Source organism: Mchenga conophoros, linkage group LG16, assembly GCF_057382185.1.
Source record: "Mchenga conophoros isolate Kocher_MC1m ecotype Shallow Benthic linkage group LG16, M_conophoros_male_GT1.1, whole genome shotgun sequence".
NCBI classification, from domain to species: domain Eukaryota; kingdom Metazoa; phylum Chordata; class Actinopteri; order Cichliformes; family Cichlidae; genus Mchenga; species Mchenga conophoros.
In genome coordinates this window covers 31,917,680-31,936,609 of record NC_140541.1, presented here as the reverse complement: position 1 = coordinate 31,936,609, position 18,930 = coordinate 31,917,680, and the positions used below count along the sequence as shown (strand labels likewise).

General features: G+C 39.9%; 1 protein-coding gene across 1 annotated transcript in view; it reads right to left on the bottom strand.

Annotated features, from left to right (window-relative positions):
- The window catches only part of dpp10 (dipeptidyl-peptidase 10 (non-functional)), a 258,523-nt gene extending 246,635 nt beyond the window's left edge, over positions 1 to 11,888 (bottom strand). Inside the window, exon 1 of the mRNA XM_085249886.1 lies at positions 11,661 to 11,888. Coding sequence (XP_085106012.1) covers positions 11,661 to 11,720 — 60 coding nt within the window. The 5' untranslated portion in view covers positions 11,721 to 11,888. The remainder of the gene's footprint in view (positions 1 to 11,660) is intronic.
- Between the last annotated feature and the right edge of the window lie 7,042 nt (positions 11,889 to 18,930).

Genomic DNA, 18,930 nt, shown 5'->3' with positions numbered 1-18,930 from the left:
GCCTCACAGCAAGAAGGTCCTTGAGATCTTTGCGTGATCTCCCTGAATCTGCTGAGGTTTTCTCTGGGTTCCATGGCTTCCTCCCACAGTCCAAACACATGCAGTTAATGGGGTTAGGTGAACTGGTGATTCTGAAGTTCCTAAAGGTGTGAATATGGGTGGAAATGGTTGTTTGTCTCTGTTTTAGCCTGTGACAGACTGATATGTGTGTATAACTGGCCTATGGTAGCAGTGATAGGCTTCAGTCCCCCTACAACCTTGAATTGGATAAAATTGTTTGCATTTAATGATAGAGTTAATTCTGGCAGGTCACAAAGAATAGATTAATCCAGTGTATCTCAGTGCTTGCTTTCTTACCACACATCCATTTGGTTTTTCTATTTAAGATGTCTTGTACTTCCCACCATTCCTCTACATCTGCTACTAAGCAACCTTCACATCACACCTTCACATCTCCTCCTTTTTGTACTTTTTCTGTCTTAATCATTTTCATATTTGAGGTCTTGCTGCTGCTGTCTCTGCCTCCACATATGCACATAGAAGGATGAGAAGGTCTCACACAACAATAACTATAAGAATCCTGACCGCTTTAAAGCAAAAAGAACACTCCGGAGGCAGCCACAAAATAGGGATGGGGATGAACTCTGCATTTCAGGTAATTTAGGCATCAGACTTTGACTAGAGAAAAGAACATGTGGAGAAAAAAAGAATGGTGAATTGAAAGAGGGATTTTTTCACTTTTCATATTGAGCCTAAAGCTAAAGGTGCCCTGAAATTCCTGGTAAGTTTAGTGTCTGAGTTCATCAGTTTATTATATTTACATTTAATTATTATATATAATATATAATTATATTTTTGCTCCAACATCATAGACTGCAAGCTACGATGAATTCCTTTGTAATTCATGGATTCAGCATTTATCTGTTTTTACAAGTCACACTCACTTCAGCCTACACAGATTTTATGGTCTTCTCACATCTGTGTGTACTTGTGTACGTCTTGTTCAAACTGAAAGATCTGGATCTATCTGAAATGGTTCTTCTTTTTTTTCTTGTGTGCTCCTCTTGACATATATTGATTTTTCACTGGGATTTTTTTGAAAGAAATTCACACTTATGACACAATTTCTCAGTTTTGAAAGGTGCAATGCATATTTTGAAAATGCTTTTTGAAAGTTTCATAAATCCCCTCTCAAAATTTGATTTGGTTCACTGCACTGATGCAACAACACTGTACAGGTCTTCAGGGGTTTTCAACCCAACCTGAATCAGACTGGATCTCAGGTCAGCTCCCTGTTTTTAAATGTAGAAAATGTTCAAGAAATGGTTTTCGTTTTGCTGCCACAGATCTGCCAGGCACCAGTTTACCTGTGTGGATCCAAATAGACCATATAATCTTCTTTCATGTATAATGAGGACTTCATTTATAATTTATCAACGTTAAAAGATGATTATTCCATCTGGTGTTGAAGGTCTGGCAGTTTCGTCTTTGAAATATATAAATGAATTGTTTTAGTTTCCATGATTTCATATTAGCTCATTATGTAAGCATCTGTTCTGGTCTACTGCATGAAGGATTAAGTCCAATTATCCTTGAATATCGGGTCTGGCTGTGCTTTGGTCTCACTCAGATCAGGTTTCTCTTTTTTTGAAAATTAATGTATTCATATCAGGTTTCAGTAGGTTTTCCATGTGTCCCTTCTGGATCAGGTTCAAACATTCATTCATACATAATCTTGTGTATGAAAAATTAACATGAACATAGTAAGTACTGGAAACATTGTATTCATTTCCAGCTTCAAATCAACTCTACTACAGCAGCTTAGCATGATTCATGGCTCAATATAATTCATATCTATCTTACTGTATCCTGGAACTCTGAAGGCCCTTCTCCAAAAGCCCACCTTCTTCTGATTGCTCCATCTTTTGCCAAGCAGAACATAGTTTCTTTCATCAGTAAGAGGAGGACGCAGTAACCACAAGCACTATTTTTCTCTCTTGATTTGAAATGGAAACTTCTCAGTTCCAGCCATGTGTGCTTGAGCCCAAATCTGGTTTGTATGAGAATGGACATCATAAACTGCTTATGAGGTTCTTACTGGGGAACATAATGGTGGATTTAGACTTTCAAATACAATACTTTTCAAATTAAGAAATCCCAAAGGCAATATAGCGAGTAAAATGTTCTTGTGATCATGTTAAGTGTTAAGTGACTGTGCTGCATCTCCCTGTAATGTTGCTTATGAGTGGTTTAATAGAAAATAGCTGCAAGTGGTATGAAATAAAAAAGAAAAGAAAAACATGTGACTGATATGATGGTAGTTATAGCTTGTTTATTGGACTTACCTTTATAGATGTAACAGCCCATTCTCTTAGCATTATCCAAACCGCTACTCCAGCTTTATTCTGGCCATCTTTGCACCCTGTTTGTGCAGTTATTCTGAATCACCCATCTAAATGAATAGGGCGTCGGCCATAACTTTTATTTCAGTGGTCAGGAGAACACACGTATCACCGCTTCTTTATTGCCTCAGTTCATTTTACTGGCTTGATTAACTTGAACGATCTGACCTTAAGGTAAATTTGCTGGGAAGAGTGTGGCTTTGTGTCAACATACTTCAATGCGGCAGAACAGAAACTGCTAAAGCATTTGCTTTTATAGATGTATGCACACTTACTGATAATCAGTTAATCAAAAGCCCCTGATTAGTATCACCTGTCTGCTACTAACTTGTACTTGTACTTAGTTTTTCCCAGGAGTACATAGTGTTCTGTTAATAACCTTGTGTTTTAATATTTACGTTTCTTATGTTTAATATGAGTAGAATTGGAAAATAAATGTGTGACAGAAAATAAAAGAAAAGCAGAACATGTTCACTATAAGAAAGTGACATTTACATGTCTGAGAATGCTGCCATTCCTGTTCTACAGCATGTTATATTTAACATAGGGATTAACTGCAAAGTTTGCTTTCAGTTGATGATTTCCGAAAAATAACACAAAGTCAGATCCATGTTTCCAAACATTTCTTCCAAAAAAACAAAAACGGGACAGCCAGATAAGACGAAAGCATGTGGTACAACCATATGGAGACAGCACAAAAGATGAAAATAATAAAGCAAACAAAAACAAACAACACCTGTGGGATATGAACACCTACAGTCTGCCTTATGGAGAGTTTTCATACAGCATCAAAAAAGAATTTACCGCCATATGGGTTCCACTTTAGACACTTTAGATCTGTAAATCTAAAGATTTTCTGCATCCTAATCACCAAACCGTTACATGACATCCCACCTGCCATTCTCCACTCCAACAAAAACGTACTTTCTTTAATATTGCAGATGATCATTACCACTAAAAAGATTTGTATAATTTTCTGTGCAGCGATGGTGTTTTCCCTCATTATGTTACTCTCACACTGCACCTCAAGATTCACTTTCATGATATATCTATGGCTTTTAATTTGACTGCACAGCGGGCTGTAAAGCCTATTTGGCCCTGAGATAATCTCTCAGACTGACTTTAATTCATCTTACAGACACATAAATACATTTACAGGAATAATGGAAGATTATTATTGGAAAAAAAAACTGTGAAACTTTTTGTTTTAATGAAGTCTCTAAATGGTATTTTCTCTTGCACTGCATTCTCATTTCTAGCACACATTTAAACTCAGAAGAAACTGAGAATGAGTGAACTCAATCTTTCTGATTGTGTTTTCAAAAGAGAAACATTTAATTTCTGAAACCATTAATCACCAAGAACACTGAGCTCTTTTTGGAAAATGTGACCTCCAAGAAAACCTCTCTGGCTCAGGGAAGATCTTTTACTCATTTCACTCTTTCATCCTTAAGTTTTTCAGCATGTTTTTGCTTTTTCTGCAATAACAAAACAAAACAAAACGATTTCTGTTAAGAGCTGCTCATGAGATATTCAAGTTTGAGGTCATAACACATCATTAAACACTCTATAGGTCCCATGAGTGCGAGTTTAATTAATTTTCTTTACAGGGACAAATAAAGTTTCTCAGGAGAAAACACTCTTATGCAAATGAGTGTCAGACATGTCTCAACCACAAAACAAATTAGGGACACATCTATCACATGCTGTATTCCTCAGCGAGGCTGGGGACAGAGAGGTGTACTCGGAGGGGAGAATATATTGAGATCAGCTGGCATAGCTCTGTAATTTATAGACTCACTGACTCAAGAGCCAATGCAATCATTCTTATGAGACTGATTCCAGCAATCTATCACGCGCAGAGCGAGCCGGTCCCGAGCAGTTTTTAAAGACTGTTTATGTGATATATCTTCTGAACAGGGGAACGCCTCGCAGGTTCAATAACCTGCTGGCTGAGTTGTCGAGCATCCATGGTACTGAGTTACTGAGATGAGAGCCGTCAGTGCCGTTTGCTGGCGGAGTGACTGCAAACAATGCTCCAGGCAGAAATGCAAGCTCAGAAGGAAATTCTGTGCATGCTGTTGTGTATATTTAATGTGAAATGTAACTGAAAGTGAGATGTTTTGGAATTTGATATTTTGTTTATCCAAGAAACATTTTTGTTTTTGTTTCTAGTCTCTGTGAATATTCTGAATCATTTGGTAATTGTCTAGCTTTCAAAGCACAAACACATTATGCAATACAGAGCAACCAGCAGTAATCGAGCCAGCATCACTTGAACTGTTGAATAAATGGAACATCTGCTGGGATTTGGCTTTTCACATGGAAGGCAGACACTATGAAAGATAGACAAGTTTCACATTAAACAGTTCAATGACTTCTCTGAAGTAGACCCCCCCCTCCCCAACTTAAGCCAGAGTTTGATTACTGCTCAGCGTCTCAACAATGTCCTCATTACTTATCTTTAAAATCGGACTGGCTTTCACTTCAGCTGCAGCAAAAGAACTTGTCAAAGTACTTTATCTGAAATGGGGCGCTGTGTGAGCTGGATCAAAGCACGTCAGTGTTTAAACTCCCAATATATCTCCAGTGGGGAAATGAAAACTATTTTGAGAACAGACAGTATTCATGGTTGACATGACAGACTATGCTGAACGTTTTTTTCCTCCACTTGGCCGGTGTAATGTGGAGCAAGTGATTTAATATCACTGGGGTTGCGTTCCAAATAATGATTTTCACAATGAGACTCATCATTGCAATTTGCAGTCGATAAAAACTGGTAAGCCGCAATGAAATTAACTCTCTAAAGAGACAGCCCAGTCAAATATGGACCCGAGGATATGACAGTGCTGTGCAAACATCTGGAGCCACCCCTCTTTTTTTTTTTTTTTTTTACTTTCAAGGAGCCAGACTTTGATGCAATATTTAAAGTGGCCTTGTGCAATATTTTTCCAGACTTCCCAGGTCTTTCAAAGGTTTTCTTTGGACAGTGGTTGCTTTTACACATATTTTCTATCCAGTCCTTGTATCTTGTTTTTAGTTTGTTTGTTAGTAAAGCCACTTAACACTGATCTGTGAATGATTCAAGTACAAAAAGAGAACATAGTTTAAAAGACATAAATATACTGAAGGTATATAGCAACAATAGCTTGATGAAGGATGGCACAAAAGGCAGCAAACAGTCAAAGAAAAGCTTTGGATGTCCTTCAAGAAGCTTGGAGAACTATTCCTGAAGACTGCTTAAAGAAATTACAAGACAGCTGTCTAAGAGAGCTCAGGCTGTGTTAAAGAATAAAGGTGGTCATACGAAATATTGACTTTCAAGCTCCTATCAACTTTTAAACTTTGCGTTTCCACTGACGCGTATACATTTCAATAAACTGTTGCAGCAATATTTTATTTTCATGCAAAAAATAAAGAAATAAGACGTGGCTCAGTCTGTATTGCTGCACAGTACTATCTTTTTTTTTTTTTTTATCTGAGATTGAAATTTATTTCTGAATGTCTTTGGTCAGTGACAGATGTGCGGTTCTAAAACAGCTGAGCTTCAGAATCAGCTCATACTTGTGATGTGGCTTGGGCTTTGTTTGCAAACCTAAAGCCAAACACCACAAGCCAAAAGAAGGTGAATCAGATCCAAGTTCACTGTGCGCACCAGAAACAATCTGACATTAGCACCAGTGCTGGAAACAGACTGCAGATGACCTTGAAACTGTTCAAATCTCAATCAGGTATTGCTTAGTTTTTTATGGGAGTACTTTAGAACTTAATAATCACAGCGCATGACACAATATGTGTGACAGAAATCAGTGTGTAGGTTCAGAATATCAGACATTTACAGGTTTTTGTCTATTTTTCATAAAGAGTTTCATGCATTGTGGCTCAGAAACTCTATTCAGTCATCTTTCTCTCTAGGCTGATGTTTTCATCCAGCAGACTCTTATTTACTGTAGACACTGTTTGTGCACACAGCTTAAAGACTCGTGTCACTTTAATTTTAAGTTCCAGGCTTTTTGTCACTCAAGAAGCATAAGTGATGTGACTATAAATGGCTTGAAGGTAGTGGGTGTCAGATACAGCTGCACACTCACACTCAGATCTACTTTATCTTGTCATCATGAAACAGTATCCTAAAATTGGGATTTCAGAGAAAGAGACTCAGTCCTTTGGCACTTACTTAAAACTGTCACTCTTGCCCAGACTTTCTGTCGAGATCCCTGCTGAGTGAAGTTAGTTCAAGTCCACGGTGTAACAGCACAGCCGGAGAAATATAGCGCCTTCTTTTTTACGACCTTGTACACTGATGTATGCAGCAGGAGTGGAGCACTGACACAGCTCCCTGCCTCTCTGACAATCCCGGTTTATAACTGCAGCCTGCATGTGGGTGGACCTGACACTTCCAAAGATCGCTGATGGCACGAGCTTTAGCCAGCCATGTTAAACTTGGTGAGACCACAGGATCTAAGGCCCACGAAAAATCTGCTGCCTCATTCCTAATTGGATTTTTTTTAATCTTGGCTCGTGGCATAAGGACACAGCCATGTTACAAAGAGGGCACATTTAAGAGGATGATAAAAAGCCGTTAAGACCTCTGTGCCACTCGACGGGGGTCAGACATGGGAGAGATTAGATGGCGAGGTTTGCGCAACACAGATGAGTTCTGGAGTACTTAATCCTGTCTATGATCCCTGCTTGTTTCACTGATTATAGAGACAGGTTCATTGAGAGGTGAAAGCAAAGAGCATCAAGCTGATCTGGAGCAGATGCCTCGGGGTGTCTGACATCCGGGCTGTTGTTCACCACTGTTATAATGTGCAGCGGTTTTAAACAATAAAGAGCGTAAATGCTGCCTCAGCTCAGAATCTCCCAAAGAAACAAAGAAAGGGAAAGTGTGAAAAGAGAAAAGCATTGCTCGGTGACGTTCAGAAAGCAGATTCCCCCGCAAACCATCAGGGCATTCGTACACAGCAGCTCTCCATGCAACAGAAGATATGGGTGAATCTTCTCATCTTCTCGTGCGAACTTTGTAGCCATTGAGTCATCCTAGTTAGAACAACTAACGTTATAACACACACTAACAGAATCTAAATAGCCCACATTTACTAGCTATGCCTGAGGACTGTATATAACAGATGTACAAAGCAAAGGTTACCATGATTTCACTCACTACTCTGCAGGCTCTACATTTTGAAGCCTCATTATTAGCCCTTGGCTTCCACCATTTTGTTTTGTTAGAGCCAAACTGCATGATAATTAGAGAATAAGATGGAGTGATGGGTTATCTACAGACTGTAGCAAGCTTAGTTAGCAAGCTGCATCCATAAAGTGTATATATACAATGTAAAGATGCATATGGCTGCCAATTATTGCTGAGTGACAGACCACAAGTGACACAACAAAACCTCTGATGGTGTGAAGCAGGTCATAATCTTTATTGAATTAAAAAAAAATCCTGTGTGTTCTTCTCATGCTCCATTTTTTTGTTTTTTTTTAATCTGGGGTGTTTGGGGATTTTTTTCTCTTCTCCCATTCCTGGTGAACTCCACTGTTTCCCCCTTCCCGGTTCCAGCCTACTTGTCAACCAATTAGCATTCAACTGATGCAAAACATCACCCACATTGAGTACCATGTAGTTTGGAGGACTGCATGTAAGCATGTTTCCAGTGGTTGAAAACCCCTGTCCGTAGACTCTCTGTAGGCAAATACTTCCAAAAATGGACACACTCATGGTAGCATAAATTAAACATTCAATCTTTCCTTTTCTTCTTTTCAGACTGTATTTCAATATGAACAAATTAAAGTGAGCTGAACGCCTGCCCACTCTGTTTACTTTGCACTGGCTGCAAACACCAGATGACTTTCTGATTACATTCATCAATCCTGATTGGTTTAAATCAGTGAGTGACTCCTAAATGACCCTCCCCATCCTAGTGACAGTTTGTAGATACTTCAAGTCAAATGGAAAAGATGGGTGGCTCCAGTCTGACTGGCTGCATGAGTGAATAAAATGCATGATATAAGTGGAGGTATGTTATGACACTCTAGTATCAAACCTCTTAATGTGAAATGTTGTATTGTCAGTTAAAACTAAGCTAAAAATGTTTAAATCCAACCCCAGAAAACAACCCCACAAGTGTTTTGTACAAGGTCTAAAAAGCCCAGAATTGTGTTTACCGTTTGCAGCAGTGTCACCACTTTCAGAAGACTAAATCGATAATATACCCTGCTTCTCCAATATACTTACTTGTAATCAAATATTCTGATTTTCTTGAGGGCCCTCTACTTTTATTTTGGTCTGCGCCACTCCAAGAAATCCTGAAAATGCCTCGTACATCCACGCCAACTAGCATTACTGTGTTGTTAGGAATTGTGTCCAGCCTCTTGTGTCCAACCCAGCATGACCTGACAGCAACAGTGCATATGCTGAGAAAAATAAACTGGTGTATGTGCTGTACTCCACTTGTGCCCAGTGTGCCAGATAGGGGTGATCTCAATTTCAGTTAGACTATGTTATGTAATTCTGAGTCATGTCAGACTGCAGTGGATGTGTGGTGATTAGACTGTGCGATTGGACATAGCAGGAAAAGTGCAAATCTAATTAATCACACAGATGAAGGCTCGGTTTAGTGAAGTCCCAGCACTCCAGGATCTGGGTGGAGACTGAATCAGCAAGCACAATAGTACAGCATCCCACTGTGATCATTAAAACACCTGTGCTTCTTTGGTTTTGGCGTGTCAAAGGTATATCAAAGTGCTACCACCTCGACCCATCTATCTGTGCCACTGTGGTGTTTGGAAAATTCACTTTTGATCCCTTTTTGTTTGCCATCTCATGCCGGTCAGTGTATTGTGCATTATTTCTTGCAAACTCGTTATTTGGATTGTAGACAATTATCCAGCAGCGTTTGTATTCACAGACCAACATATTTCTTTCACTTGCAGCTTCTTATATTTTTTTAATGTAGTTCAGCAAAGAAAACTGGCTATTGGGTGTTATGCTCTCTAGCGTGCACATGTGGAACATGAACACACACACACACACCTCCTGTTGTGGTATAAGACCAAGTCCAGTGACCATGTGCCGGTCTGCAGCCCGCAGCATGAACTGGCCTTTCTAACCACGCTTCTCATATCAGATACACTGCTTCACTGGGTTCATCGCTGAGCTTTGGTAAAGTAGTGACATTTTCAGTTATATGCACCAGGTTTCCCTCATTTGACTCATAGCATGGAGAAAACTTCACAATCTTCCAAGATCTCTGCACTGAATCTGAGCGTAATAACTGACAGAAAGCATAAGCAAATCTGCAGACAAACAGGACTCAAGTGAACCAGTTTCCTTTATTGGTACTTATTGTAAATTCATGTTTTAAAATTCTTTAAAAACTAAACACCAATAACAGAAGGTAAATAGAAGACTGTTTTGACTTTATTTTAAAAAAAAATATCTGTGTGTTGTGTTTAAGAGACACCAACTGAAGTTGACCTAGAGCCTGGCTGTACTTTCTCACAATAGTAGTATAGACCACTAGATGGTGTACTGAGTCATTCTAACCTTTATTTATCAAGGAAAATTAACAGTTATATTTTGACAGCATTTACCTGGGAAAAGGCAAAGCTTCTTGAGAGAATGGGAATAAAGCTAAAAGAAGAATTTTCTAGTAACTGGTGTTACATGTAACTACAGCCCAGGCCTACAGTAGTTCAACTTCTGTTGATACCTCTTCAAAACAATAAAGACTGAAGTATTTTTGTATCTGAGCGTTGATTAGCATTGATCAATTAATTTACAAAAAATTTGAATTTACAGTAAGTACCTTTAAACCATGTTTAAACTCAGGTTGCCAGTATGTGAAGAAGCAATTTGAAAAATTGCTTTTTCACCAACCAACCACATAATTAAAAGTCTTGTCGAAGATAACATTTCAAATTAAAAGAACTAGAGTACTGTATTTGAATTTTGAGCAGTCCTGAACTCAGCTGGGTGCATCCCATTATGCCCTTCCTCCAAAAGGTAGAAAAAAACGTGACAGCAGCCTCATTTTGAACACAGCACAGTGGCTTTTATGAGCATCCTGCACTGAGCTCCATCAGCAGCACAAAGCCACATGACACACGAAGAGTTGGCTTCAGCTCAACAGTCCCGGAGAAGGAAACGGCACCAGGTGCATACAGTATATGATGGCTGCCTGAGACTGGTGAAATACCTCAAGAATTCAATTAAAATAATTTTTTTTTCCACAAAATGTTTAATTCAAAAGTTGAAGTTGGGTAATTCCAAACACTCGGCCTTGTATTCCTAAATTGCTCGCCTTTGGGACAGTAGGAAGGAGGATCGATAAATTTGCCCCAAGCTAAATTTCTCTGGTGGGACTTGGAGGTTGAAAAGTGATGCAGAACCCGCGGCAAAATCGATACCGAGCTGTTGAGTCACACACAAACTCAGGCGCGTGCGCGCGCACACATGCGTGCTGCATGAGAAGCAACCCCTCACACACACCGACACACACACATTTCACACTCCTTCAACCCAGATTTAGGTGCGCTATACGAAGACAATGCGGATGCCACCGAGCGAAGACGTTTCTCGATCGTGACTGGAAAAGAAAACGCCGCTATCCCTTCTCTCGCTCTTTCTCTCTCTCTCTTTCTTTCTTTCTGTCTTGATTTCACGTTTACGAGCTGGCACTTCTTACTCCCCCCCTTCCAGAAGGTTTAAAATCAATTTGTTTGTCCCGACAACAGGTCGGGATTCGGGATGATCTCCCGGGACCGTGCACAGGTAAAGTTAAGCACCTTCAAAGGCACAAATGTTCACATTTTTTCCTCACCAACCACCTTAAAGTCCGAAGGGATATCCTCTAATTTACTGTCAGCACATACAGACAAAATAAGAACAAGAAGCACCACGTGATATGAATGAAATCTCGCCACTGCGCCAATGTGTGACTCTTCATCCAAGGCATTCAAACTGGACGTCTCTCGTTCAAACCTAGCCACTGGAGTCCTGTTATCTTTCTTTCTTTTATATCTGAATGTCTCATAAAGGAACATTATTTAATAACTCGATGTTGCTGTAACGGGGATGCTCACGCGTATATCCCCTAACCATCTCCAAAGTGCTGTGCGTCAATGCGCATCCCCGCTCGCCAAACCCGCACTGAAGTTTGGAGCTGTCACGGAGCTCCTGCCGACAAACAGTTCGATAAATCACCAATAAGTTCACCGCGGCGAATAAGAATAATCCATACAACTCACCTTGATGGCCTTTGTAGACTGGCATTTCACTTGATGCGATACGGTGGCGGTTTGGTTCATCTTGGGACACAGACACAAACTGTCCTCCTATCCAAGTGAGACAAAACAGCCGAGAAAAGAATCAAAGCAAGCCCTCCTGCAGGTGCAACTCTACAGCCAGGGATGCTCACTGTTTTCGCTCTTTGTTTGCCGTGCGGTGGAAGCGCGCAACCGCATTTGAAGGCACTGTATGTGCCTCGCGCAGCGCGGTATGTAGGTAGGTATGTGCACAAATGACCGGTGGTGGCTGGTGACCAGGGGCGGCTGCAGAAAAATCTGAAAGGGGTGGCGAAGGTGAAAACCTCGGATGTATCACAACATCATTATTACAGAATAATTTACTTCTGTTGGAGGTTTGCCAAACTGACTTTTTTTTTTAAATCAACAATGTGGCTAAAAACACCACAAAGCAGGCAAGTAATACCCATATACATGCACTGTGCAAATGCACTTAAAATGCCACCATGTAACTATTTGACAGTGTGTCTGACTGGCAATATTTTATATATTATGTGTTACTCCCAAAAATTAATATTAGTCCATACAGCTCCTTCATCTTTTGGGCTATAAGGCTACTATTTTTCAGCACACATTTTCACAAAGACAGTATTCAGCATGATCTCAGTGAGCAGCTGCACAGCATCTTCTCTGGTGTCATGTAGACAGTCAATAACCATAAGACATAGAAGGAAAAGGAGGAAGAGGTCTGATATGTTTTCTCTTTTATAGTACCTCTGAAATCATCCTACAACAAAGATACGCAAAAGTATGCAAAAAGGTTCTGAGAAGGAGCAGAATTCTTGCTGAAACACATTATCTTAACCCTGTGAAACAATGCAAAATAATTTTTTGAAACTGGGTGTTTGTTAAACTTTTAAAAAAGTCATTTTATTTTGTTTTTATCAGTTTTGTTACATCAGGGAATTTATATTAATTGTTCAATTTGTTGCTTAAAGGTAGGTTTATTGTGCAATTTGACACTGATGATGTAAAGGTCTCAAAAACTCACAAAAATCAAATATCATACACAGGATTAAATGTCTCCTGTAAACTGCAACTGAGCATCAAAAAATTATGTTATTTTATCTTAAGCTCAGTTTCACTCTACAGCTACAGTTGATTCTTTACAAATGCACCCTGGACGCCTTTAATTTGCCATTAAGTGGGCACAGCAGGCTAAACATAGCAGCTTTATTATATTTTGCCCCAGAGTCAAATAAACCAGCCAGCATCAGAATGCAACATATGCCCATGTTTGCTATACATCAATTAATTAGCAGTAATCTGATTAAGCATAAACGTGGTCAGGTGCACCATGTAAGCATAATATCCACAAAAATTAATAAACTAAATGGAATTAGATTGTCTCAGTGTGATGTGTAAATCACTGTAGTATATGCTGTCCACACATTTTTAAATAAGTTAACTATTCATTGTACATAATTTTTTTCTTCTGTAGCTCTTATGTCATATGAGTTTAGTTTAGCAATGTAGCAGCTGTTCTTTCTGTGGCCTCAAACCTTTACGCTTTGACAGTGCACTTTAAAAGCCTACACAGAGAAATAAAACATCATTTGAAAATAACATACATTATTACAACACACATACATACAACGATCTAAACGTCTCAGTATTTTTTTTTTTTTTATCTGTGATTAAGAGTCAGGGCAAATAGATTTTGTTTTGAAGTTGATTTTTTTTTTTGTTTTATTTTACTCGTTTCTTGTGTTATCTGTTTTGGTTGTGAATGCCGTTCCTTCATAGTCTGACACAATTTAGTTCAATTGATTTGTTTTGTGGGTGAAAAAAAAAAAATTGTACCCATGTACCGTGTCTGGTCGAACAATCATGTCTGTTTGCACTAAAGTAGACATTTTTGTACAAAATAACTGGCTTTTTGCAACAATAAACACAAGAGTAAACTGTTTGTTTTACAGCTAAACAGTCAAGACATTTATGCATCATTGCAGTTTGTTCTATACCCACAACAAAGGACAACAAATGCTGCTCCATTCAATTATTAGCACTACACCCTAACAGTATAGATATTTCTTTGGCCCATGATACTGCAACATTGTAATTGGTTAAGATGTGTCAATTAATACAACTAGAGATTTCTGTGCCATCACTTTTCTGCCATGTTCTTGTTGGAACATTATTAAACAACATTATTAAAGCTACTGGTCCGGACGGGATTCCCGGCCGCGTCCTCAGGTCATGCGCGGCTCAGCTGGCTGGAGTGTTCACGCACATCTTCAACCTTTCCCTCTCTCTGTCTGTAGTCCCAGCCTGCTTCAAAATGGCCACCATCGTCCCTGTACCCAAATCCTCCACCATCTCCTCATTGAACGACTGGCGACCTGTAGCCCTGACCCCCATCGTAAGCAAATGCTTCGAGAAGCTGGTCAGGGACTTCATCTGCTCTGCACTACCCGACTCACTGGACCCTCTACAGTTCGCATACCGCCACAACAGGTCCACTGATGATGCCATAGCCCTGACACTACATACTGCCCTGTCACACCTGGAGAAGAGAGACACGTATGTGAGGATGCTGTTTGTAGATTACAGCTCAGCATTCAATACCATCGTTCCCTCGAAGCTGGACAGGAAACTGCAGGATCTAGGACTGAGCAGCTCCCTCTGCAGCTGGATCCTTAGCTTCCTGTCTGACAGACGCCAAGTGGTCAGACTGGGCAGCATCACCTCATCCCCCATCACACTGAACACTGGTGCTCCACAGGGGTGTGTACTGAGCCCTCTCCTGTACTCACTCTACACCTACGACTGCACAGCCACTAACAGCTCCAACATCATTGTGAAGTTTGCGGACGACACTACAGTGGTGGGTCTTATCACCAACGGTGATGAGACGGCTTACAGGGAGGAGGTCAGCGCCCTGACCCACTGGTGTCAAGACAACCATCTCACACTCAACGTCGCAAAGACAAAGGAGTTGATAGTGGACTTCCGGAGGTGCAGAGAAGTACACACCCCCATCACCATCAACGGCGCTGCTGTGGAGAGAGTGAGCAGCTTCCGGTTCCTTGGAGTACATCTGGCTGAGGATCTTACATGGTCAGTACACACAAACAAAACAGTGAAGAAGGCGCAGCAGCGCCTCTTCTTTCTCAGGAGACTGAAAAGATTCGGCATGAGCCCCCGCATCCTCAGGACCTTCTATCACTGTGCCATTGAGAGCATCCTCACTGGATGCATCACCACCTGGTATGGCAACAGCACCGCCTACAACTGCAAAGCTCTCCAGCGAGTAGTGCGGTGCTCTGAACGGATAATTGGAGGTGAGCTTCCCTCCCTCCAAGACATCTACAGGAAGCGCTGCCTGAGGAAAGCGGGGAGGATCATCAAGGACTCCAGTCACCCCAGCCATAAACTGTTCAGACTGCTTCCATCAGGAAGGAGGTTCTGCAGCATCCGGTCCCGTACCAGCAGACTGAGAGACAGCTTTTTCCATCAGGCCATCAGACTGCTGAACACGTCATAGACACCTCAGCTTCACTACTGGAACTTCAACATTATGCACTCCATACTGTATATAAATGCCACTTGTTTTGCACATATTCAACTCTGTATATTTTATATATTTTATTATTATTATTATTTTTTTTTTTTTATTTTTTTTTTTTTTTTACTATTTAATTTGTAAAAATGTGTATACACACACACACACACACACACACACACACACACACACACACACACACACACGTAGGAAAATATTTAGTATACACATCCAGAAATGCATACACTATTATATATTGTACATATATTTACTAGTTTCAGGTTAGCCATTCTTGTATTTTGCTCGTTTGTGTTGTTGTGTTTGCACATCTCTGTTGCTTGTGGGGCTCGCACACAAGAATTTCACTCGCATGTGCTGTGCCAGTGTGCCTGCACATGTGATGTGACAATAAAAGTGATTTGATTTGATTTGATTTGATTTATTTACTTGAGATAATCCACAAATATTTGCTATATAGGAGCCTATTTTTCATTTGACAGCTCTGTAAATTTCATTAGATATTCAGGTCACCCATAAATTAGAGTTTATTATTAAGATCACACACATGACCTGATCTAATTTTTCACAAATTATATCCAGAAAAAAATATTTGCACTTGTTGTTCTATAACAACAACACACTGATGTTGGTCTCAAGTAGGTAAATGCACTTGCAACCATTTCAATCTCATCTGGTGTCAAATCACCTCTGATCTCAATTGGCTCTTAAATATAAAGTGCAATCCCACCACCATGTGCTTTCCTGTACATTATGAGATCCTGAACCCTTTTGCAATGAATTCTGCATCCTCAAATGTAAAATCAAGATGTATCTGATATGTATTATGTGACAATAATACTGTATCTCTGGGACTTCATGTAACCTTTCCCTAATAATATTGACATTTGCCATCTTTAGTTATTTTTTTGGTAGTTTAAAACTTAACATGGACTACACTTATAGAAATGTCTTACCTACTGACAAATAAAATTTGGAGCCATCATTAAGATTATTCAATTATTCAATTCACATTCATCAACAATCTTAAGTGCTTATGGCTCTAATTATATTATTCTCTGGTGCATAATTAAATGCAGATAAAGAGCAGTCCTGTGCAGAGCATATATAGTGCATTTATGAAATGGTAGTGATTCTACAACAAGGCTGGAGAGTTACAGGCAGTAATTACATGCCTCGGGTAAAATTTTCCTTGCCTTTGTAATTTAGCTGGTCTTCATTTTGCGCTACAAGATAATGGACGCAAATGGATATCATCATCGGTGTGCTCGTTTCATGTTTGTGGTTTGATTTAATGGCGAATATGATAGAGAAACTTGTCAGACACAATGCTGACCACAAGTCTCACTTTAAAATAATTACACTGCACATGATGGAGATTGATAATGATGAATTTACTGTCATGGTGTATTACACTGTTAATGTACTTTTGTGTGTGTGTGTGGGGGGGGGGCTGTCCTATTTTTCCCTTGTAAAGTTATTTGCTTTCACTGTCAGAGTCTGTCGTTATAATTGCCTGTGGTTTCTGCTGCAATCCTCAGTTTTCTCCTTCTTTATGTTATTGAATGCTGTTTCTTATTTTCTGCCCAACATATAGAATACCTCACACATATAGAGCATATGTGTGAGTTATTCTTCACCTTTCTTCATTCTGCTTCCTGTTTTATTTTACAGTTTTTCTGTTTCACATTGTGGAATATTGGCTGAAATTCAGACAGATGGATAGGTGTGTATTCTGATGAGATAGACAGAGATATAAAAAAAAAATATTTACAATTCCACATGAAACCAAAAAGATGCTCTCATATTGAAATATGAACATTTCCAGAGGAAAAATGTTTAGCCCACAGCTTCATTTTTAGAATATACGACTGAGACTGTAGAGAAAGGAAGTTCTCTGTTACATTAGAAGCTCTGTAACTGTTTTGATTGAGTTCACCTGTGCCATATTATCCCTGTGTTGTACTAGTGTATTTAATTTTAGTGTTTTTTATCCCGGCTGCAACCTCCAGGGCTGAAAAATGAAGCAAATATAGAAGCGTAATTCCACAACTGGCCTCTTGAGGCTGCCTCCAAAACTGAGTGAATCTTTGTAGACTCCCATGCTAAAATCTCCAACTTTAAAGCAGAAGATACTTGGAGCTGATTCCTGTTCCCAAGGGTCGCTACAGCAGACAGATTTGCACATTTGTTTTGGCATAGATTTTACGCCAGATTCCTTTCTTCATAACACTCTTATTTATCCGGGCTTGGGACCAACATTAGGAATATACTAGCTGTGCCCTCCCTAGGATGGGTTTGTGTCTCCTCCCAGAACTAAACTAGGTGAAGTAATATACATATTTAGACACAGCTTCTATGGAAAGTTTCCTTCTTCATGGCTTACTTTCACAACTAATCCTCCTCAATAAATGGTTAGGGGTGTTAAGATGAACTGGAGACATGGCTGTTTGTCATACACAATGCACAGACTCACATGAACACAGATTGCTAACCAAGTTTTTAGCATTAGCTAATAAGTTACCACCCAACAACCATTTGCCTCATTCTCTGTTAGTTATTTTGGTTTTAAAAATGGGGCGATTGTGGCTCAAGAGTTGGCAGTTCGTCTTGTAATCGGAAGGTTGCCGGTTTGAGCCCCGGCTACGACAATCTCGGTCGTTGTGTCCTTGGGCAAAACACTTCACCCATTGCCTACTGGTGGTGGTCAGAGGGCCCGGTGGGGCCAGTGTCCGGCAGCCTCGCCTCTGTCAGTGCGCCCCAGGGTGCCTGTGGCTACAATGTAGCTTGACATCACCAGTGTGTGAATGTGTGTGTGAATGGGTGGATAGCTGAATGCGTAAAGTGCTTTGGGGTCCTTAGGGACTAGTAAAGCGTTATACAAATACAGGCCATTTACCATTTAAAAAATGCACAGCCCAAAAACCAAAGCATGACCTAATTGTTGCCATGTCCATCTTTTGTATACAGCTATGATATGGCATCCTCAGCCTTTGTGACATTCACCAGGGCTCTAGTCCCTTGCTTTCCTCGGTCTCCTTTGTTACTTTCTCCTTTTGGCTCTCTTCTTGGATTTCTTTGCTTTTCTGTCTTGGACTCCCCTGCTTTCCCGAACAATGCCTTTTGTTATGTTACAGTTTTATCTCTGTGCCAGTCCATCTCCATTTGTTCACACTTGAGTCCACTTTGTTTATTTGCAAATGTGACAAATAGAGATGAAAAGTGAAAGCTAAACCTTAATTGCTGTACTCTTGGCTAGAACTCCCATGCCCAGCATTAATTGTTCCCCCAAAGCATTTTCCTTGATATCTGAGAAGTGTAATGTCATTTTTACACTTGTGAAATGAGAAATAGGATGTCTTAGTACTTTTTCATACAAGCTATTACAATGGCACACCTTAGGAACAGTAGTCAGAATCCACCCAATTTCACTGCACCTAATTCACTATTCTTGACAGTTTGTGCATCAATAATGGAATTTAACATTGAAAAATACCTTAATCATGGTTGGTAGGGATATAGGGACACAATCTTATTACACTACAGAGGAAAACTCTCAGTTACAGGGAAAGGCTCTGATATGAGGTGATTCTGCTGGCAGGGGAAAAATGTTTCTTCATGACACAGTGAGTAAATGTGTCTGCGGTGGCCTTCAGAAGCTGATAAATAACATGTAGGCAGCTCTCTGGT